The sequence below is a fragment of the Cyclopterus lumpus genome, chromosome 8 (assembly GCF_009769545.1).
Source record: "Cyclopterus lumpus isolate fCycLum1 chromosome 8, fCycLum1.pri, whole genome shotgun sequence".
NCBI classification, from domain to species: Eukaryota; Metazoa; Chordata; class Actinopteri; order Perciformes; family Cyclopteridae; genus Cyclopterus; species Cyclopterus lumpus.
Window position 1 is genome coordinate 19,107,970 of NC_046973.1, and position 21,424 is coordinate 19,129,393.

Here is a 21,424-nt window from a genome sequence, read left to right on the forward strand (position 1 = left end):
GTTGCATGCCTTGTCCAGCCGTGTAATGTGCACGGTAGTATGATAACTAAACTCTGCCCCAGGTGGAGCTGATAAAGCTTATCTAGCCAGCATATGTAAATAACTTGTCTGAATAGTTATTATGGAATAGACACTTCCTCGTCCATTGTCCCGCAGCTGCCCGCTCATTGTCACTAGTTAGAATCCAAAGATCCGACAGCCAAATGGTATTTAAGTAACCTTTTTTTAGGTTTAATAAGTTAAGAATGTACACTTTTACATTTTTATAAATTCAAGGCACTAAAAGAAATCACGTCTTTCATAGGTAGTTTGTTCATTTGTGACATTATGGTGTGATTCAAAGTAGTTTACAACGGATAAGCAAAGTACAGTCAGTCAAATTGTGACAAGAAAAAAAAAGCATATTGGTGAAAACGCAACAACTTACAGCAACTAAGCGTTTGTGAATAAAAACTAACGTGTTCAAACTCAGTGCACCTAGTCCTCGACTACTTTCTAGTACATTTTTTTTTTTAGGAACCTAAAAAGCAGCGAGGTGTCGCTCTCAAAGTCTTTGCTTTCCCATCGACGAATCAGAAAACGCCACTCTGAGGCTACAAGAGAGCAAAGCTGGTTTAAGTTGGCAGGAAGAAGGTTTAGGGCACTCGTTGTTAAAGTGAGAATGGACGTTCAATAGAAGAGCTCGTTGAGGCCGCTGTAGGCCGATATTGTTAGGGTCTTTTCTAATATTTTATAAAGGACGCTCAGCCCACACAAAACAGACTAGCAGGGAACGCACATCAGAGGAAATGAAGAACAAGATGAAAAGGTCTGTCAGAGGAGCCAGTTCACATCACTGGAGAGTGGCGATTGACCGCACCGGTTAGCACTTCAAGCGTCGTACTCAGGAAGAGAAAGGAGGCTACGTTACACCTGGAGGGGGTATCGTAGCCGCGCGACGGTCCTTAAGGCGACGAGGACTCGGACGACCGAGGCACGAAGGGGCCTCGGTCTCGAGGCAGCATGGCGTCCTGGTCCATCTGTAGAAACGCACGGAGGAGGGTTATTATTTGGGCAGATGTGACCGAAAGGGGATGTTCTGTGGTGTTAAATGTGTTGAACTCGCTCACCTTAGTCAGACCCTTGGCGATCAGGGCTATTTCAGTGGGCTGGTACACGCAACTTCGCAGCTGACCATTATAACCACCGTATGGGGACACTGGTTTGGTGGGTACTGGTAGAAGAAAAGGAAAAATAAAAAATGAGTTTGTTGCGATGGTCGTCCATTACTTTGTATCTTTGAACTTTAACACAAGATCAACATTGAAACAGGTATGCACTACCTGAACATACTTTACAGACGTCTTTCATTGTTTAAACATTAATGTCTCCGTAGCAACACACATTTACTCAAAGTGACCCGTTAAGGAATTCAATATTTTCTACATCTAAAGGTTGGATTTTGTCAAACTCTTAAAAGCACCTCTTTGTATATTCTCTACGACTGTTTGCACTTTGATAAAAGGTGAATGCCCGAAGCATATGTGCATTCATTCATTTAATTGGAGTTGAATTTAATAGGACTCAGCCCCTAGCTCTACATAATGTAATTGAGTTCATTGTAAGGTTAATGTTAAACCACGATGTGTCATGCTGTACCCGCTGGAGGCTCGTCCATAGTGAAGGCTTTATTCTCCATGTACACGTTCTGGTGGGGTGGCTCCGGCTCTGCCACCTTACAGATGTTGTCATAAACCAGGCTCCTGGCGGGATAAACATGATCTCCATCCATTGGCTGCTCCTGGTCTGGGTCCTCTTGGGTCAGTAAGCAAATTTCTGGGATGGCGTAGAGGAAGAGGAACACCCAGGCATTTGACACCACGGCGATGGCCAGAGTGGGGTCGTCCCAACTGGGATTCCCGACCACTTTGTTCCCATGGATGTACATGACGATCCAAGCGACCCAGATAGCCACGGTGAAGAGCCCCGAGACCAGGATGAAGGCTCCGTCTCGCCGCCACTGCTTGTGCTTATGCGTCAGTGAGGGCACAGCCATCACCACCACGGCTAGCAGCAGAACCATCACGTAGATCAGTGCCATCACAAAGTCCCCGTTAGCAATGCTGCAGGACAGGTCAGATATGATGACACCTGTGGGTGGGCTCCTGGTGATGATGAGCCACTCGGTGTTGATGATTACCTCGACCATCCACAGACCCAGGGCTCCCAGGCATAACATCCAGCTCCTGGGCCCCCGGCCCCTCCGCTGCAGCAGGGCGAGCCACAACCCGTGCATCACCAGGCAGGCTAGACAGCCCGAGAACAGCACTCCAAAGAGGAACCTCCGTGCAGCACAGCTGGTTGAGTACCGACCCACAATGAAGGCAAAGGTGAGTCCAAAGAGGCCCAGCGTGAAGACCAGAATGCCGGCCTGCAGGGCCACCATACCCTTTCTCTTCTTGTCTGTAACAAACGGTAAGCTGGCCATGAGGGTGACCAACAGAACAAAGGAAGTCACCACGCCAGCAGCAGCAGCGGCCTCCACCACGACCCCCCACAGTGTCGTCAGGTCACACAGGTTGTAATACATGGAGCTGATACTGGAACCACATCCCTTTGGAGCACTGGTTGGTCCCATGGTTTCACTGCAGATTTGGAAAAAGTGAAGCCACAAGACAATGCAGATTATTACACGTGCCTGGAAAGACAAACACTAGTGGTTTCCGTGTTATTACTGTGTCACAGTAAGCCAACTGTTCCATCCACATAATATACTAGAAGCCAGTTGTAAAATTGCTGTTTTAAATAAATTTAATTGAGTATAGAGAATCCAAAAGGTACATCAATTTCTCTCTGCTGTGTTTAATTACGACATGTAACCTTGTTGTAGGATAATAACAGCTCTGCCTGGCCTTACAACACCAACTAATTTACAGAGGCATCGTTTTAACATGATTTCAACACATAATAAATATCACAGCATCCCAGAGATTAATTCAAAGGACATTTTATTATTCACCTTTAGTTCCAATAATCATTCCACAGTCTATGTAATACTATTTCCCTCTTGTAGCATCCACAAATATACACTTACAGTTCAGCCTGAAACAGATCAAATGGCTTTGTCAACGTACAGTTGAAGAACAAGTGTCTCCAAATTGGGCGATATTGAAGTTTTGAGGCAAACTGAGATATAAAAATGCTCCTGTATGTATTGAGAAAATCAACCCATATTGTTTTAAGATAAGTAAGCAATTAAAAATGTCACGAAGCTAAAACGGGACCATTAAAAAAAAAAAAATGTAATCATGAAAAGTGTATACACGGCTCATTAAAGTCCAGGCTACACGCATTATGGTGAAGTTATAACCTGTTGGACTTCTTACCTGGACTGATGACGGACAAAGCAGGTGACTCAGGTAGATTTACTCCGGTACGGAGAACACAACACTTGTCTGTAATATTTCCCGAGTATTAATAACAGCCTCCAGACGGATGTTTGGACCGATTTCTGAGCGTTTCAAATGTCCACTTGGCACGCGGGCTGCTGTCGTCTTCCTGCGGGCGGAGTCGTGGACAGTCCTCCATCTGCCCACTGAACCATGTTATGATGAACTCACCGGCAGCCGCATCCAGAGGAGCTCCGGGTCTCCTTTCGTAGCTGTTATCCTTCCGTGAATGTAACGCGACTCAATCAGCTCAGACCACGTGGCTCCATCCAGTTTCGCATATTCTGGGAGATTACAGCTAATTTATTTGTTTCAAGCAGCTTACATCCAAACAAAGGGACCACTCTCTGCTCTGAAGTCAGACATTACCATTTGTATACTTGTGCAACATCATCTGTGACCTGCAGTCCACACTTTGATATCAGCCTCAATGGTGATTAATGGCGTTTTACTGCTTGAGTATAATTAGATCTGTTATGTGATTATTCTTTTAAAAAGTTGAGTTGATATGCAGAAGTCCGCTGCATGCATGTCCTACAGCAGTTTATACTATAAAAATAACTCCAGTGATACACTGATCACCTATAAGCGGTTGATTATTATAACCGATTGTTTCAAATATACAGTAGGCTGCTGTTTGCTCTACAAATGAAATGACTACACTGTGAATAAGTCAACTACATTATAAGTATTTAACAATAGGCTAGTTTATAGTTAAAGGCCTAAAACAGTACTGGGCTGTTTTGCAGTAACTTTAGGAGCTTGACGGTGGTGTCAGTGCATTTCTGAAAACAAACTATGTGCCATCAATGTCTATGAGAATAAAACACTGTAGGCAAACTACTTGATACCTACAGGCCTATATATGCAAATTATCCACGGAGCATCTTGACAAGCAAACAGCAATAACCATTGAGGGAGCCAAGGTGCTTTTTGGTATTTCTGATGTTATATGATTTGGAATATACCCTAAGAAACTTAAATATACCGTTGAGGTTTTTTCAAATGATCTTTTTAGAGCTGAAGGATGTAAACACAAAGGTCCATGATCTCCATGAGCTTACATACCTAAAAGGTAAACAGAGTTTGAGACCTCCCTCTTGTCTCATTGTAGTTGAAGTTGTATAATGTATAATATTGCCACATTAAAATGTCTAAAAAACTGCTAGACTTGTATATTTTGTTGAGTTTTGTTGAGTGAAAAATATTGTTTGATCTACGTCAAAAAAATTAAGGCAACCTTTTTGGTTTTTACTTACAAAGAAAATCCCGTCGTTCATAGTTTGTTCACATTATGTCGTGATTCAAAGTAGTTTACAACCGATTAGCAAATTACAGTCAGTCGATGTGGGAAAAGAAATATTTATTGGTGAAAACGTAAATTAATCAACAAATATAAGTAAAGTCAACTGATTGTAGATAGTTTCAAGTAAAGTACAATTATATTTACCAGTAAATTTAAGACAACTTTACTTTCTCGTTTTAGGGACTTCAAGTCATCATGGGACTCTGCCACCTGGTGGAAAATACTGTTGCAGGAGAGATGGACTCCTGCATTACATAATCAAATGAGACAACAAAAACATTGTTGTTATTGATCACTTTATAGGCCATGTCACTTAACCATTTGACAAATTGGAGCATGGTTGGATGTCATTGATTTAAAGCTTTTAAATTGTCTCCACTCCGTAAAATTGTGAAATATTCAGACGTTTGCTGAAACACTGGGAAATATCTGAAACTATGACAGTCTCTGTTTGCTTGTTTGACTTGACCTGTGAAATACTTAAAGTCACAAAACTTCTGTTGTCATCTCTCTTCCTCATTTAGTTGTGAAACGTGCGGTAAATAAACAGTAATAACACATTAGCACATTTGGATTAGCTGCCTATAGGAAGCACAGACATGCTTGGACACATGCAGTTTGAGACCTTAAAACAGAAAGCAGTTTATCATACACATTTACATGACACTTGATTCATCCTACATGTATAATGTGTGATTATATCAAAAGTCCTTTGTGTCGTTGGAGACCTGGTTATGTCGTGCATGCCCTCCGGGGTTCAGCACAAGGTCATCCAGGACACCTTGCTGAAGCGCACTCTGGCATGCAGCCTGATACTAAACGTCCTGTTTATGCTGCATGATGGAGCCCCCTGTGGTGCATCGATCCCTCAATGGATCCCGCCCCGAGGGGTGCTCTCACAAAACCTAGCAGCTTGTCAATCCATCCCTCTGCATTGTGGTCCTGTTAGCGGATTCTTAAATAGGCGCTGATCTCAAAGGAGAGAGCAGTGTGACCTTGATGAAGGGCATGTCCTTTTCAGAGGCATGCACATAAAGAGGGCTTTGGGTTTTCTTTCTGCTTTCATTACGTATAGCTCAACGGCAGCCGCCTGAATTGTGTATGCAGCTACACTTTGAGCTGTAAACCAATCTAAACCCACTATACATACGTATATATATAAATATAGAATACCAATATTTTCACACACAAGTCTCAGTGTTTGCATCAATATAGATTGATAGCATTCACATAAAGCTCCAGAAACAGATAAAAGATGCCACCGTACAGTGTGACGCAGGGCCTCGTCGTATAGTCTCGTCCCTTGTTTTGCAGCAGGCTTCATTAGGGGCACCTCAGCAGCACCGCTCTCCTCCGAGAACCTGTCAGGTTATTCATAGCAGTGACTCAGGCCGGGGTCTCGTAGGACATCTCCTGTCCTGCATTTCTACTACCGCAGCCTAGCAGCCCTCGGGGCAACACCACAACCCAATTCACTCTGAAACGATGTCTCTCCCTGTCTGTCTCTCCGCTGTGGGCTTGCTAGATTTGGAGCTATTTTAAACACATCCCTCACATTGCAGCATGTCAGTGTGAATATTGAGATTGCACTAATGGCCTAGTCAGATGCAACGATTCAACAAAAATATATGAGATCCATACTGATCTTATCTTTTCGAGAGGAGTTTAAGTCCTCGTATTGACCGACCCCTCTCTGACAGATCGATGGCCCAGTAAACATCTCTGAGCCACGACCGGGGGCGATATCTGTTGTTGCCATTTCCCATTGAAGCGTATTTCTGTTGTATCCCAGTTATCCCAGTGTGTTATTCCTTGGTGTGTGGCTCTCTCGTGTCAGTTGGGTGTACTTTGAGTCGTTATAGCATTGCGTATTGATTATCATAGCTGAGAGGATATTATGTTCCCTGAAAGCGGCAGACCATTAATTCCATATCCAGCTGGAATTTGTATCACACGCATTTATTAAAACCCTTCGCCCTCTGTGAGGTTTGCGATGCAATGACTGCACCTTAAATATAAACTTTACCAGTAATGTGACCACATAAAATCCTGATTGGCAATATAATTTGATCAACCGAGCTTGCCTTTAATCAAGCAGACCCAGCACCAATGAAATCCTCCTTTCATTAGTGAGATTAACATGCCATAAGAGGAATAGTTACTCGAAAATGGATTATGGAATTTGACTGACTGCAGTTTGTCACACTTATTAGAACCTCAATTACTTTTGGCAGATAGTCTCAGTGGCAACCTCCTGTAGTAATTGAGTTATTAGATGACACTGATTGTACTTAACTTATATATCGTAAACAACGTTTTGCAGTCCAGAGATTTGCTGCATATTCTGAGTGCCATTCAAACGTGAAACTATGTTAATATTGATTGTTAATAGCGCACGACTTTTAAATAAATAATTTTTTTTTTAAAAAACATTAAGCTGAGTCTGTAGTTGGCCTGGTGCCAATGATCAATGCCATGTAAACTTCCAAAAGGGAGACATTCAAAATCAAAGCTGTCGCTATAGCAACGCCCCTGCCAGATTCCACCAATCAATGGAGTCCGTGGGGTTGCGAGATGCGCCAGGGAAGGCCAGCGTCCTACATAAAGAGTGCGGGACAGGGAGCCGGGCGGCACACGCGGGGCAACAACACCTTTCTGCAAGCACACAACCAAGAAGGCACGGCAGCAAGAGGAAGAGTCAGGAGGAGAGTGGCACACAGTGAGGAAGAGAGGCAAGGAATAACTGAGAAGATATGGTTCGCTCATGCGGACGAGGGATCCCTGCCTGGGTCTATGTGGGCACCCTGCTCCTCTTAATCCACTCTGTCACAGTTAGAGGAGGTAAGATATAACCAAGGGAATCTGCACTTTCAACTGATTGCTTTCACCTTTGCATCTTTTTTCTTCTTTTTTTTTTTGCCTCTTTTTTTCATATCCTACATTTTAAGAGAAGCTGCGTTGTTCTATTTCAATACTGTCAGTGGGTAGTAGGGCACAGCATGAATGCGTGGCTCATGCTCGGCCTCAGGGCAGTGGATGTTTTTTTGTTGTTTTAAAAAAACAAAAATCTATATCCTGTCCTCATCTATCTGTCTGCTGGGTGCAGGGAAAGACGGGCAAGTCCATTTGCTGCCTGGCATTGTGCCGGTAATACAGTACAGTAAGCGCAGAAGGAAAGCGTTGCTTGCTCCTTAAAGAAGATCTGACTTTGACTGATTTTGACCAAAGCTATTGTAGGCCACATTCCTGTGGTGTCACAATGGATTCCATTGGAATATCCTCTTGAGCACAGACTTATCTCAAACTATATGATGGGAATGTGTATTTTTTTGTGCAATATTGTCAGCTGTCCTCAGCTTGAGTAGAAAATACACTGAAACATTCTTGTTCATAACTTAAAAAAAAAAAAAAAGATATGTTTTGTCTTTCAGAATATATATATGTAGAAAAAACAGATACACTGTTTCCCCAGTTATGATACATTCGGCGATATTTCTATTGGTGTGCCAGAACCATTTGTCAAAACACACCCTCACACCATGCTCAGCTGGCTCAGGGTGCTGGCTGGCTAATTAGAGAAAGGTTACTTTGAAGTGGGGGCGCTTGATTGTGGTAGAGATATGAGGACTGAGACATTCCAGGGAGCCAATGTGCCCCCCCCGGTGTCTCATTAAACCCCCAGTAATAGGCCAACAAGGCTGTGGCAGAATGGAAAACAGCAGCTTGTCATGCTGAGTCTTTCATGTGTGATTCCAGTATATGTGACTCTTGTACTTGCACACAAGAAGGCCCGTGGAAGCAGCCATCTGCAATAGCGCCGCCAACTCAGGATTGTTCTCTGGGCACCTTGAGTCGAGGCTTCCTGAGTAAGCCACCTGGCTTGTTAATTGACACCAGAAGAATAGAATAATGTGCAAGTCTGCTTTTTTCCCTGACACGTATTATCAGTTGCAGTTTAGTCGATGAGTGTCGGAGTGCTTTTCCAGTTCTTGCTGTGTCAAATATGATGGAAGAACAAAGCACTTGAATTCTGCTGTGAAATATTGAAAGGCAGAGTCAGGCGGATGCAAATTACGGTGATGAAAATAAGAACGAATTTCAGGTACTAATGAATGAAAACTATTTCTGAAAAAAAAAAAAAAAAGGCTGAAACTGTAGCTGGCACGTTTAAATATTGATGTATTTATTAGTTTCAGCTGTGAAGTGCTTTATCGTCTTGCACTTTCTTTTCCCCAGCTGTCCTGAAGCAGGAGGTGGCATTGGAGGCCACGGTGCTCAATCACTCCATGAGTTTGGTGCAGCGCATGGAGACCCTGCTGGCCCTGGGGAACAGCAGCGATGTCACTCTCCGGGTGCAGACCATCAACACGGACGAGGTAAAGGTGATCCAGGCCCACGGCCTGGTCCTCACGCTGCAGAGCGACGTGTTTGAGGATCTGCTGCTCAATCGCAACAACAGCGCTGTTGTTTTGAGGGAGACGCCCGACTGTGCGGCTGTCTTTGACAAGTTTGTCAGGTGAGGGGTGACTCTTGGTTGTAATAGTTTTGTTCAGAGATAATCAGGTTCAATTAAATGGTACCAATCAAGAGACTGTGGAGCAACTTGTAGATGCTTTTGTGTTTTCCACAAGTATAAAGTTTTGCACCATTTTGCCTCTCTCCCTTTGGAGAAGTGAGATGCTCCATCTCCATATTCTAAAATTAGTCGAAAAATCGGACAGTGTGGGTTTATTCTGTGACTCAGATGTGAGGAGAGAAAATAAGTCGTAAGCGTTATTGTGAGATGTGTTGTATGGATATATACATATATATATATATATATATATATATATATATATATATATATATATATATATATATATTGTATGTCTTTACGTGACTATTCTAACTGTGTTTTTCTCTTGCAGGTATCTGTACTGCGGTGACATCTCAGTACGGCTAGATCAGGCCATATCTCTGCATAAGCTGGCCAGCAAGTATCATGTATGGGGTTTGCAACAAGGTCTGACCCAGTATATGACCCAACATCTGTCTAGTGATTCGCCCACCGGCCATGTGATTGGCTGGTACAACTATGCATTACATATTGGGGACGTGGTCCTGCGGGACAGCTGCCTGCAGTACCTGTCCTGGAACCTGTCTTCTGTGCTGCAGAGCGGAGAATGGGGCTCCATCAGTGAGGACCTGCTCCTCTCCTTGCTCCAGCGCTCCGACCTTATTCTGCAGAGTGAGCTGGAGCTCTACGAGGCCCTGGAGGCCTGGATTAGCCAGAACCAGCCTGTCAGTTCGACAGTCGAAAGCGCCTTAAGGGCTGTTCGATACGGCATGATTCCCCCTCAGCACCTCTTCCGTCTTCAGAAGCAATCCCCCCTCCTGCAGAAGCATTACGAGTCTATCCGTGATCTTCTCTACCTAGCTTTCCAATTTCACTCGGCCTCACCTATACAACTGGCAAAGTACTTTGACGTCAACTGCAGTATTTTCACTCCCCGTAACTACCTGTCCACCTCCTGGGGTTCCCCTTGGGTCATCAATAACCCCACCCGTGATGACCGAAGTTTCAGCTTCCAGACCCAGCTCGGGCCCAGCGGCCATGACTCCATCAAGAGAGTGACCTGGAACGCCCTCTTCTCCCCTCGCTGGCTTCCACTCAATGCCAGGTCAACCTATACTGAGCTGGGCGCCATGCAGCCTACACGCACGGATGGAGGTCGACCTCGCATCATTGTGACACCAGCCACCTCTAGTCCGGACTTTGCCGGTGTGAGTTTCCAGAAGACTGTGATCGTGATGGCGAGACAGCAAGGCAAATTGGTGGTTCGTCACGTCTACAACTTCCACCAAAGCACAGAGGAGGCCGGGGATTTCCTGGTGGATGCCGACCTGCAGCGCCGCGCATCCGAGTACCTGATTGACAGCTCCCTCTATCTGCACATTGTAATAAAACCTCTCTACCACACTCTCATTGTTGCCAGGAAGTAAAAAGCAGGAACTTGGTGTGGCCTTATCGTCAGTTATACACCCTCCAACCACACAATTACATGCATACTCCAAATATTAACTCATCTCATAGCACGTGTTTATGCATCCACTTTGTGACATCTATATTAAGCAAGGAGGGGTTTGCTACGATGAAAGACTCACAATTTAAAGGCTCAGCAGTGATTATCAAAATGACGATGGTTGGTTTTCAAGTATGTTATGCATACTAAGAAAAAAAGAAAACTTTATTGTGCTGTATTTGTTCAGGTATTCTGTAGCCAGTGGTCTGTAGTCTATGTGGTGGTTTGTTGTTTGCATAGGTACTAGAGGGGTTTTGCTTTAAAATAAAACTCTGTTGTTATTATTTTTATGCATTTCACTATTCAGCAGTCAAATATAGATGTTTAGTTCATGACACTTATATCCTGTGACTTACACCGACACACTTTTGTGTTGTTTTCCTACCAAACTGTGTAAATTGAAGTGCAATCGCATTATCAGTATTCCTTTGTATGCTTTGCTGATTTAGTATTGTTTATCTTATTTATTGTTATGAATGCGTTTTATTTCTACATTTATAATATAATACTCTAGTATGTGATTTTCATCCTGATACAAAAAAAAAGGATAATAAAAGACAATAACATAAAACACGTGTCTGCGTTGGCCAATATTAGATTTACAAAAAATAAACTTTATTGAACTAGCATTAAGGTATGACCTTACTGTATTTTTTTGTTCTTATTGTTACAATAGGCGAATTATTGAAAAGATCTCTCGCTACAGACAAAGAAAAACTACACATCCCATGATGCCTTGCAACCGGCAGGAAATACGTCATCACGTCGTTGAAACCTTCAGCTGTCAGACTTTGGCCACCCTAAAAGTGCAGGTTTTGTTAGCAAACTAACTCGAACTGTACAAACCCTCGCAGACTTTATTTAAAGTTGTGCATCCATCTGCTGTCTGATCTTTGTGCGCGTGAGCTGGTGATTGGCGCACGGAGGTTGCACGAGGACGAACCGTTCCAGTTTTAATCGCTGCTAGTTTTTTTTTTTTTTTTTTTTGCACAAGCCAGCGATCCCGAGCGGGTGTAAGGCTAGATGAAGGGAGGGAGGGAGTAAAAAAAAAAAGAAAAAAAAAAAAAAAAGGCAAAAGTCTTTGTGCTTCCCTTCCCCCTCATCAAAGCAAAGGGGAAATGTCTCTGTCCAAAGGAGGTAAGTGGGTTGTTTTCTTTCCCCCAATCTTTTTTTTTTTTTAAACTGTGCATATGTCGTAAATATCGAGGTGCAGTTTGCGTGGGAGTAGTTTAGCTTAGCGGTGTTTGAGAAATGTAACCTTGCCAGGTGGAAAGCTGCATATATGAGGAGGAGGAGGAGGAGGAGGGGGGAAGAAGAAGAAGCTAGCCAGCATGTCTTTCGTGCTTTTCTATCATTATGCGAAGTCTGTCGGCAGACTGGTGTCTGAAGGTATTCATCACAGGCTTCGCGATGGTGTGCTGCATTGTGTGTGTGTGTGTGTGTGTGTGTGTGTGTGTATATATATATATATATATTTTTGTTTGTATCATTCATATTTTTAGCTAAAGGCTACAGTCTCGTCTCCGTTTGAGCTCCCCGTGTTGTGGTCATTTTTCACGACAATTTAAGGACTTTCGCCAAACTGTAATTATCAGCCAACTTTCCCCTCGGCTCTGAATCACTGCGCTGGGATTAGTTTCTGTCCTTTGGGTGAAGTGAAGCACGCTGGGACCACAGGTGTTTTTCGGCCTCCTGTCCATTTTTAGTTTTGGCCGGTGTGTGTTTTAAAAAAAAAAAGAAAATATATATATTTTTTTTAGCTCTGCGTCCGTGTAAAATGTTTTTTTTTTTTTTTTTTTCCAAACAGGCGCTAACGCAAAGGAACCATGGCGCTATCATACCCTTGGCTTCCGCGGCGTAATCGCGTTACACTGTTGAATAAAATACACAACTTGTTAAAAAAATTAAAAAAATCAAGGTTCTTCCTCTGCGTCACACGCGCACGCACACGCACAAACATGATGACGATGATGTCAATGTTCCTTTCAAGTTCACCGCTTGTGCTGTTACACAATCATACTTGCGTTACCATGGTCGGGAGTACACACTGCTTTGAGGGGGCTGTGCAGTTTGGCTGGGTGCTGCTCGGGCATACAGCCTTTGGCCTACCATGGCATGTTTTGACTTGCAGCACCAATACCCAGTGCAGCCTCTCTTTGTTGACAGTTCACCGGCTGCAAGCAGATACTCTATAGCTGCTACACAGGTTCTGTGCTGTAGTTACTGTGTGCAAAAAATGACTGTGTGTCTCTTTTTTGAAAGTTCTGAAAGTATTTATTTTTCTCATTTTTCTGGCCTCTACGAGGAGTTGGTCTGAGTGCATTGTAGGGCTGCTCGCGGTATTGCTGAGGCATGTTTGGAGATTTGGTTCTCCCGAACCAGCGCTGATAGGGTTGTGTGGAAGATTATATGTGCATGAGTCATCCTTTTCTGTACATGGACCCACTCTGAGGCTGGAGCTTCCTGATGGTGACTCGCCACACAGCTATTGACACTTTGATCTCATGCACAATCCAGACATTCTTGTTCACATTACGTACTGCACTCTGGGTAGTGACCATCTTTTGGTTTCCAGAAATTACTGCGTTTCCTTTTTAGAACAAAAAAAAGAAAGAAGAAAGGCTGCTACTGTCTGTAATAGCTGCTACTGGTAACTTCTACACAGCGTAAGCAAAACTGTTGATTTGATGAAGACACAATGATCAATATTTACAAATTACAATGGTATTTGTAATTTGTAATTTACTTTATGTTTGGAAAAAAAAAGGAACGATTTTTCTTTTAAAATGCAGGATGCAACTTGTGCTATATTTAGTTATAAAAATGCGGTTTCAGTGCACTTATTGATATACATTTCAGGATATACCACTGACCATAGCATGAGTGCAAGCATGCACTGGGAGTGATGTCTAGTATTTTTGCACTTAGCCTGCAGCAGAAGCTGATGTAATTGCACTATTGTGTGCGAGTTCGAGGACTGGGCAGGTTTCGCAGCAGAAAGCTGTTGTGAAGCTGGCCTCCATTTGCCCGAACGGGGATGGTGAGCAGCCAACAAGCCAAGTGTAGTGACATCATTTTTCCGAAAAGGGTCCTGACAGTTGTCGTGTTTTTAAGCGGATGTGTCCAGACTGGCTGTGAGTCATATCCCACAAAACACTCCTGGCTACAGGGTCACTGCACACACTGCTACCTGAGAGGAACTAGTATTTTGTGACTCAAACCTAAAAGAAACTGAAAAACTGCACGTGTAGGGAATAGTTTGGGTGGTTAGTTTTTATAGATATCTTGAAACTGCTTTGCTTGTCAGATGTTCTTGCACTGCTATGTTCATGTGCTGCACTAATGTTGGTGCTTGAACAAAAGGCTGTCTTATTAGTCATTGGAAGGCTTTGAGTGCTCGTACTATATCCCACACGGAGGAAACACAAAATCTATTTTTGACTGAGCATGTGTGAGTAAATCACACAATCTCGCCCTACCGCATGAGACTACGCTCGTCTGTCCAGACACGGTCGGCCTGTTTTAGGGCGGCAGTACAACATGTACCTGTCTGACGTTTCCATAGAATCTAAAATCTTTGTGAAACTTCACTTCCCTTCCAGCTTAATCTAGCAAGGGGTTTACCCAATCATACTTCCTCCACGCTGAAGTATTGTGACTCACTCAATGGCAAACACAAGCTCACAGTAATAATGAGAGCTGTTGCGTTGGTTCTAGAATGAAGGTGCTTGTGCATTAAACCAGTTTCTGTGAACCCGGTGTTGCATGATTGCACAGCCCGGCCCCTTGAACAGAAAGAAGATAACCAGCCAGGTCTAAACCGTCTCTCCTTGTATCCCAGTGGGTTGAGTTGTGGCCAAGTCGTCGTGCACACGGAAAAAGGTCAAGAAAAGTTTTCCAGTTTTTCCCCCCTCGACCTCGCAACAAGAGCGAACATGCTGAACAAGAAAAGTTGAGTTGGTTGTTCCTGTGTTGCTTCTCCTCGGCCCGGCAGCTGTGTCATTTTGGCTCAGACCCGTGGCCCCTTGTGGGAAGTCCCAGAGGCTGCTGGTAAACTGTTCATGAATGGACTGCTGTCACGGATTTAACACAGAATGGTCCCAGAGCTGCACGGTTTACAGCACCATACTCCAGATTAGGAAATAAGAGACAAAACGGTTGATGGCAGTTATCATAACTTCCATTTGAGTCATAATACCAGTGTCGATTAGTCATTTTGTCCACCTTCTCCCTGTTGCAGGGCCTCAGCTTTGAGCACACCTAATCTCCAGACCGATAACCGATCATTTGCTGCGGTTTTGCATCGGAGGCAACTGGAAATTGATCGTAACCTTGAAACCCCTTGACTACCACAGTGGATTGAAATCTCCTTTCGTCGGACCAATGTGGATATTTAAAAACAATTCCATTTAGTTTGCACTTAAAGGCCTGATTTAGGGTCTCTGTTGTGGCAAAGCTCTAATCCCAGAATAATGTGGTAAACAAGCTCACAAGAGTCTGTCGATGTGGAGTTTATTTGCCTTAGTCTTTCTACAAAGCACTTAAAAGCACACTAGCTTGTGGTTGCTACTAAATACAGATTTATTGATTCCGGCATGTCTAACATGGAGCTGAGGTAGTAATTGTTTTGTGATTTGCTGTCTCCAAGGGAAGAAGAAGAACCCTGGGCTGAAGCTGGCCAAAGAAGTCTTTGCACAGCCCCAACCACCAGCAGCAGCGTAAGGCTCTTTTTGTTTTGTTTGTTTTTTACAGCGACGGCAGCAGAACCATCCAAAGAAGGTCTGGAAAAAACAGTCGTATCGGTGTATGTCAACCACCATGAAAGACATACAGAAATGTAGCACTGACTTTAATCACATTTTCTCTGAAAGTGTGACTATTCAATAACATTGTGAAATTACAACTGACCACACACTGCTGCTTGTGCCTAATGTTGCGCTCACTCCGTGCAGGCCCCCTCGAGATCTTGACTCGAAAGCTTGCGTCACAATTGGAGATCAGGTAAAGATGGCTCTGTATTCCTCTGAAACATGCCGTTTGTTCCCCCCCCCCGAACGCACACACATTAATGCAACCTTCCCTCACTGTCCAGAACTTTGTGGTGAAGGCCGATGACTTGGAGCAGAATGAAGAGCTGGGCAGGGGAGCGTACGGGGTCGTGTACAAGATGAAACATGTGCCCAGTGGTGTTATCATGGCTGTCAAGGTGGGCTGCTACTCGGGTTACCTGAGCTGCAAATGCACGGCGCTTTTTTAAAAATAGTACCATGACTCGTATAGATGCATTCAACATATGAGATCTATCAGATCTATGACATGTTGTATTGAGAGAAGGGGGAGGGGTAGGACACTGGACACCATTTTATTCAAGCTACATCGGCCCCTTGCTGACACTGACGTTTGCGTCCACAGAGGATTCGTGCCACCGTTAACACTCTGGAGCAGAAGAGGCTTCTGATGGACTTGGACATTTCCATGAGGACAGTGGACTGCTTCTTCACGGTGACCTTCTATGGCGCCCTCTTCAGAGAGGTGAGTAAACTATGACTTGTATGAACTCCTGCATATGTTATGTTGAGTGTGTGTGTGTGTGTGTGTGTGTGTGTGTGAGAGATAATCTTGTTTGTTTTTTTCAGGGGGATGTTTGGATCTGTATGGAGCTGATGGACACGTCTCTGGATAAGTTCTATAAGAAGGTTACTGAGAAAGGCAAAAATATCCCCGAGGACATCTTGGGCAAGATCACAGTAGCAGTACGTCCCGTCTCATATTTCACATTATAGGCGTCAAGATATCAAATGTGTTTACGTGTACATTTTAAAGGAATAGTACAAATGTTCAGTTTGTGTCTGAGAGCAAGTGGATCATTTGTTTCCATTTCTGTTTAAAACATACAAAGGAAAATTCTGCAGTTCTGATTAATTTAATGTTCTCTCTACAGATTGTCAAGGCATTAGAGCACCTGCACAGTAACCTGTCCGTAATACACAGAGGTAATCATATCGTCCTCAGCGTGTACACGGTTCTGTTTTCCTAATTGTTGTCTTGCTATGTTCTCCCTCATCATTTTGCCAACAATGTGTCTCCAGATGTGAAGCCCTCCAATGTTCTGATCAACACTCAGGGCCAAGTGAAGATGTGCGACTTTGGCATCAGTGGCCACCTGGTGGACTCTGTGGCCAAAACAATAGATGCAGGCTGCAAGCCCTACATGGCGGTAAGTGGGGGGGGGGGGGGGGGGGGGGGGGACTGGGGAAGAGACTCTTGGTACCAGCCAGTTGAGATTTAGGAAAGAATTATCTCGAAATTGAGATTTCCTGTGTTTAAATCCACTGTCTGGGAGGATATTAAAGATCTATAAGCAGGTGAGGTGTAAACTAAATGTCTCTATTTTGATAAAATACATCAATCTATTGATCTCATGACATTTATATATATATTTTTAAATGTTGACATCATTATGAAGGAATGTAGTTTCACAACACCAGCGTGTTATTTTAAATCCTCTCGGGGGGGGGGGGACATTTTAGTCAAATGATTTGTTCTTCAAATGTTCTTCCCCAATTATCCCTATTATCTTTTTCCATGTCTTTTTTTAATTCATATGAAACTAGCTTTCATCAGCTTGTATTTATTATCATAATTACTTATTTTCTGTCAATTCATGTATAGCAAATGCATTTTTAGAAAGTTTTATAAAGCTTTCATACAAATTGGAGTATAATTCTAGTTTATGATAATTGTTTTAATGATTTTTTTAGTACGTAATATGTTGCTACACTTTCTATTACAGCCTGAGCGGATCAACCCTGACCTCAACCAGAAAGGCTACAGTGTCAAGTCAGACATTTGGAGTCTGGGTATCACAATGGTGAGTGGTTGGATATCAAAATGTGTCTCTTAATGCCATTTGTGGCAAATTAATCCATGTTTTTTTTTCTCACGTTATCTAACTATCACTGTTTTTTCAAGTGTGGATAATATCATGGTTGAAGCTCACGACCATGTTCGGCCTTCCAGCCAATACATTATTAATGTGTATCCACCGTGTTGCTCCTGTGAGCTTATTTCATTTCAGATAATAAATGCACTAAACTAGTGCAAGGTGATAATTCAATATGACAACTCGTCGTCTTTCAGTCACATTTCATCACATATCGTGATGTCATGAAATGTTGATTTAAAATAAATTGGGAGTAACGTTTTCCAACGGTAGTGTGCAGGATTTTCAATTTAATGTTAGCTTAGTATTATGCAATGACCTTTTTATGCCTCCACGACATCTCAGGAGCATCTTTTTGAAATATGGTGGAGCAATTCAACCACGAGGCATTGATTTTTAGTTTCCACTATAGTCTCATATGATATGTGTCACGGTGCATTACGAGGAATAAAACACACCAGAGCCCAGCAGTGAACGTTGAGCTGCGTGGGTGTTTTCACATGGATGCTGTTTCAATGATATAAAACTCCCTGTCAGTCCACAATCCCAACAAAAGACTCATTATTGTCACCGCGATAATTACAAGATGATAATTACCGCATTTCCTAAAATAGATAATGCCCAGTCACGGTGACCGTTGACTGTTTTGATACCTGTGCCATGTTGACGCCGGATCGGGAGACGTCCGCGCTGTTCTCGGTTATTATATAGTACGGCTTACAGAAATGTTTTAATTAGTTTCTGATTTGTTAAAATAGTTTTGTGTTGCAGATGAAAGCGAGTGTTTATTCCCCCCCCCCCGAGCATTAATCGGCATGTTGAATCTTATGCTCTCGTCTCCTAGACTGAGCTGGCCATTTTGAAGTTCCCCTACGACTCCTGGGGCACCCCGTTCCAGCAGCTCAAGCAGGTGGTGGACGAGCCGTCTCCGCAGCTGCCCGCCGACCGTTTCTCCCCAGAGTTTGTAGACTTCATCTCCCAGTGGTGAGTCGCGCACCCGATGGCGAATGTGTTGACTTTCCTCGACGCGATGCTCCTCATTCGCCTTGGTGTGCAAAAAAAAAAAAAGAAAAGAGAATGCAACAAAAAGTGTCACGGAGGGCCCAGCAGGGGGCAGTGTTTGCTCTGTGTTTTACTGACCGAGGTGGCTGTTGGTACAATTTGGAGCTGATGTTTGTCACTTGACTATTTCGTAGATGTGTTATCATGCAATTTGGGGATTTCACTTATGCACGTGTCCTCTTTTTTTTCTTTTTTGTTTTTACAGCTTAAGAAAGAAGCCGAATGAGAGACCTGCTTATACAGAATTAATGGTTGGTAGTTTTCTAATACTTTTTTCTCACCCCAAAATGACAACACAAATATCCCATTGACACTATGATGCGTGTATTTTACAAGTGTGTGTGTGTGTGTGTGTGTGTGTGTGTATATAATGACGTCATCATGTTTTTGTTTTGTTTTGAGAACATATGTGTTTTTTTCTCTCCTTGTTTTCATGCAGCAACATCCGTTTCTCACCATGCATGACTCCAAAGACACAGACGTGGCCAGTTTCGTCAAAGTCATCCTGGATGACTGATGGGTGCGGGCCCCAGCCCATCGGGTCAGGTGGGACCTCTCAGCAAACAAACCAATGGCCTGCCTACCTTTTTTTTTTTTTTTTCTCTTTCTTTTAAACTCACTGGAATGACAGACTCTCAAGCACCCACACACAAAGGGGGGTGACCCAAAGACTGAGTGCAGCATTGGAGTGGGAGAGTGGTGGTAATATGAACTCTACAGTAAAAAAAAAAACAACAACAACTGGGGAGGTTTAATTCGCTCCTCCAAAGCTTCCTGTGTGTGCGCGTGCAATTATTCAACATGACAAATATGAACTGAACTAGATTTGTTGTTTTCTTTTCTCTTTTTTTTTGCCCCGCAGACCCCTTTTTTTTTTTTTTTTTTTTATCTCTTTCAGCCAGCCGTCATTTCTATATGTGAAACATATTGTCTGATTACTTTGAATATCATCTGCAAAACCAACAGTTAATGTGTATCTTGTTGTGTATTGAAATCTATATTTGCATACGTGTTTGTACGTTTTTCTCATTATACGGAGTTTTGATACTGTGTGTCGTCGACATGTGTGAATTTTACCGGACTGGGGCCTTATTTGTCAGATCGCATCAGTTGTTGCTCCAGAGCGATGCTAAAACTTTTTAAGAAATGTCAAAGGTCACATTCTGTACGTGACGACGAGTTGCAAGTCCTAACGCAGGAATGTAACGCATCCCTTATCACCTGATCCGATTGTGATCCAAGGCGAGGGCCCCCCCCTACTCGTCGTCTTCTTTCTTGGGTATTAACGAGTCGGCCTCAGTGCTGCCATTGTTACTACCTGGAAGTATTCAGAGGTTGCCTAATCAAGCTCACAGCTTTATCTCTTTCTATGTGCCATTTTGTAAATCGTTCTCGTGAATTACTGCATTAATTGTGTTTTTGTTTTTTTTTTTCTCCTTTTTTTGGGGGGGATTCTGTCCTGCATTTTGATTTGATTTTAGCAGCATTTATACTCATCCCTTTGGCTTCAGTTCTCAATTCTGGAGTATTTTTCTTTCCTCTTTTCCGATTCCCTGTTATGCATTACACAGACAGTATGTTAGGGAAATAATTTATATGTTGATGATGTAAATACTATCTACTTTTCTTTCTTTCTTTCTTTTTTTTTATGTAACATGGCACTGTCATAACTTGGCAGTGCAGATGAGTGGTAGAGTCGTTGGTAGTTTAATGCAGTGTGACGTGCACACACACACACACACTCACACTCACAGGGCCAGCTGACTACCGTACACCTATTTTGGACTGATGTGCTGTCTAGCTCCACCGCTCAGGTTCCCGTGCGCTCCTTAATGCGGACACGGCCCCCATTTATTTTTCCCCAGGTCGTACTCTCCTTGAGTGCCGGGCCGAGAGCCTCTTCTCAGTCCATAGTGGGCAGCCATTATCTCCACGCTATGCGGAGCCCCCTTCGCCTTGGACACGCCAGGAGGCTCTTGCCATGTGACAGTTTTGCCACGCCAAGTGTTCAGAGACTCTTGATGGCGATGACAGTGATGATGACTGCTTTGGCTAGCACTCATCCCCCTCTGGTTTACACTGTAGTGCAACCTTTATCAAAAGTCAGTGAGTTAGGAGTATTTTTGATTGTGAATAATAAGGGAAAGCTAGCAACATCACGAAGAAGCTGCTATTCTTTGTTTGTTTTTTTTGTTTTTTTTGTCAGCCTTCTTTGGATGGCCATTTCCTCGGCGTGTAAAAGTGAGTTTTTTTACGCTGATCACAATGAGAATGGAACACTTGCTCTACCTCTTACTCCTTCACTCTATTTGACACCTTTTCATTGGGTGTGACCGACAAACTTGAACTATGGAAAGACAAAAAAATAAATAAAGGCTTTATTGTTCAGTATGTCCGTTTTATAGCTTTCCTTTTTCATGATTGTTGCCGGTTTAGCAATCAAAGGAGTAGTAAGTTGTTCATGGCTGCTGTTCACCTCCGGAAATGTTGCAACGTAAGCTAAATCCGTTGCCCCAGTGATAACTATCAATAATTGTAAAAGCCTTCAAACTCATGAAGCTACTTATTTAACTGGGCGCCTTGGATTGTATCTCACTGGTGGATCATGTATTCAGGCTGTATG

The 21,424-nt window shown here is 43.2% G+C and overlaps 3 protein-coding genes across 5 annotated transcripts; 2 read left to right on the forward strand and 1 right to left on the reverse strand.

Annotated features, from left to right (window-relative positions):
- Positions 1–944: 944 nt before the first annotated feature.
- On the reverse strand, positions 945–3,611 carry LOC117734814 (G-protein coupled receptor family C group 5 member C-like). The gene is made up of 4 exons (XM_034539082.1): positions 3,600–3,611; positions 1,639–2,677; positions 1,110–1,213; positions 945–1,019 (listed from the first exon to the last, which is right to left on the reverse strand). Exons 1-4 carry the CDS (start codon positions 3,609–3,611, stop codon positions 945–947), a joined length of 1,230 nt encoding a protein of 409 aa, XP_034394973.1.
- A 3,720-nt stretch (positions 3,612–7,331) lies between these two features.
- btbd17b (BTB (POZ) domain containing 17b) lies at positions 7,332–11,424 on the forward strand. The gene is made up of 3 exons (XM_034539960.1): positions 7,332–7,575; positions 8,971–9,250; positions 9,642–11,424. The coding sequence occupies exons 1-3, from the start codon at positions 7,488–7,490 to the stop codon at positions 10,714–10,716; spliced, it is 1,443 nt and encodes a 480-aa protein (XP_034395851.1). The 5' UTR covers positions 7,332–7,487; the 3' UTR covers positions 10,717–11,424.
- A 120-nt stretch (positions 11,425–11,544) lies between these two features.
- On the forward strand, positions 11,545–21,192 carry LOC117735377 (dual specificity mitogen-activated protein kinase kinase 6). Of its 3 annotated transcripts, none has more exons than XM_034539946.1 (12): positions 11,545–11,933; positions 15,445–15,514; positions 15,749–15,797; positions 15,889–16,002; positions 16,209–16,328; positions 16,433–16,549; positions 16,738–16,789; positions 16,886–17,013; positions 17,590–17,667; positions 18,584–18,723; positions 19,007–19,052; positions 19,241–21,192. In XM_034539946.1, the coding sequence occupies exons 1-12, from the start codon at positions 11,915–11,917 to the stop codon at positions 19,316–19,318; spliced, it is 1,011 nt and encodes a 336-aa protein (XP_034395837.1). In that variant the 5' UTR covers positions 11,545–11,914; the 3' UTR covers positions 19,319–21,192. The 3 variants fall into 3 exon arrangements, with proteins under 3 accessions (XP_034395837.1, XP_034395836.1, XP_034395838.1); XM_034539945.1 differs by lacking the exon at positions 11,545–11,933 and adding an exon at positions 11,981–12,185; XM_034539947.1 differs by lacking the exon at positions 11,545–11,933 and adding an exon at positions 15,163–15,181.
- The last annotated feature ends 232 nt before the right edge of the window (positions 21,193–21,424 follow it).

Bases quoted from the DNA above. Each gene is read 5' to 3' on its own strand.
- btbd17b (XM_034539960.1), top strand. From the start codon at position 7,488: ATGGTTCGCTCATGCGGACGAGGGATCCCTGCCTGGGTCTATGTGGGC. The intron at 7,576-8,970 runs GTAAGATATAAC...TCTTTTCCCCAG, and splicing joins CTCTGTCACAGTTAGAGGAG to CTGTCCTGAAGCAGGAGGTG. The intron at 9,251-9,641 runs GTGAGGGGTGAC...TTTCTCTTGCAG, and splicing joins GTCTTTGACAAGTTTGTCAG to GTATCTGTACTGCGGTGACA.
- LOC117734814 (XM_034539082.1), bottom strand. The intron at 1,214-1,638 runs GTACAGCATGAC...TTCTTCTACCAG, and splicing joins TATGGACGAGCCTCCAGCGG to TACCCACCAAACCAGTGTCC. The intron at 1,020-1,109 runs GTGAGCGAGTTC...GCGTTTCTACAG, and splicing joins TCGCCAAGGGTCTGACTAAG to ATGGACCAGGACGCCATGCT.
- LOC117735377 (XM_034539945.1), top strand. From the start codon at position 12,128: ATGTCTTTCGTGCTTTTCTATCATTATGCGAAGTCTGTCGGCAGACTG. The intron at 16,550-16,737 runs GTACGTCCCGTC...TTCTCTCTACAG, and splicing joins TGGGCAAGATCACAGTAGCA to ATTGTCAAGGCATTAGAGCA. The intron at 16,790-16,885 runs GTAATCATATCG...ATGTGTCTCCAG, and splicing joins CCTGTCCGTAATACACAGAG to ATGTGAAGCCCTCCAATGTT.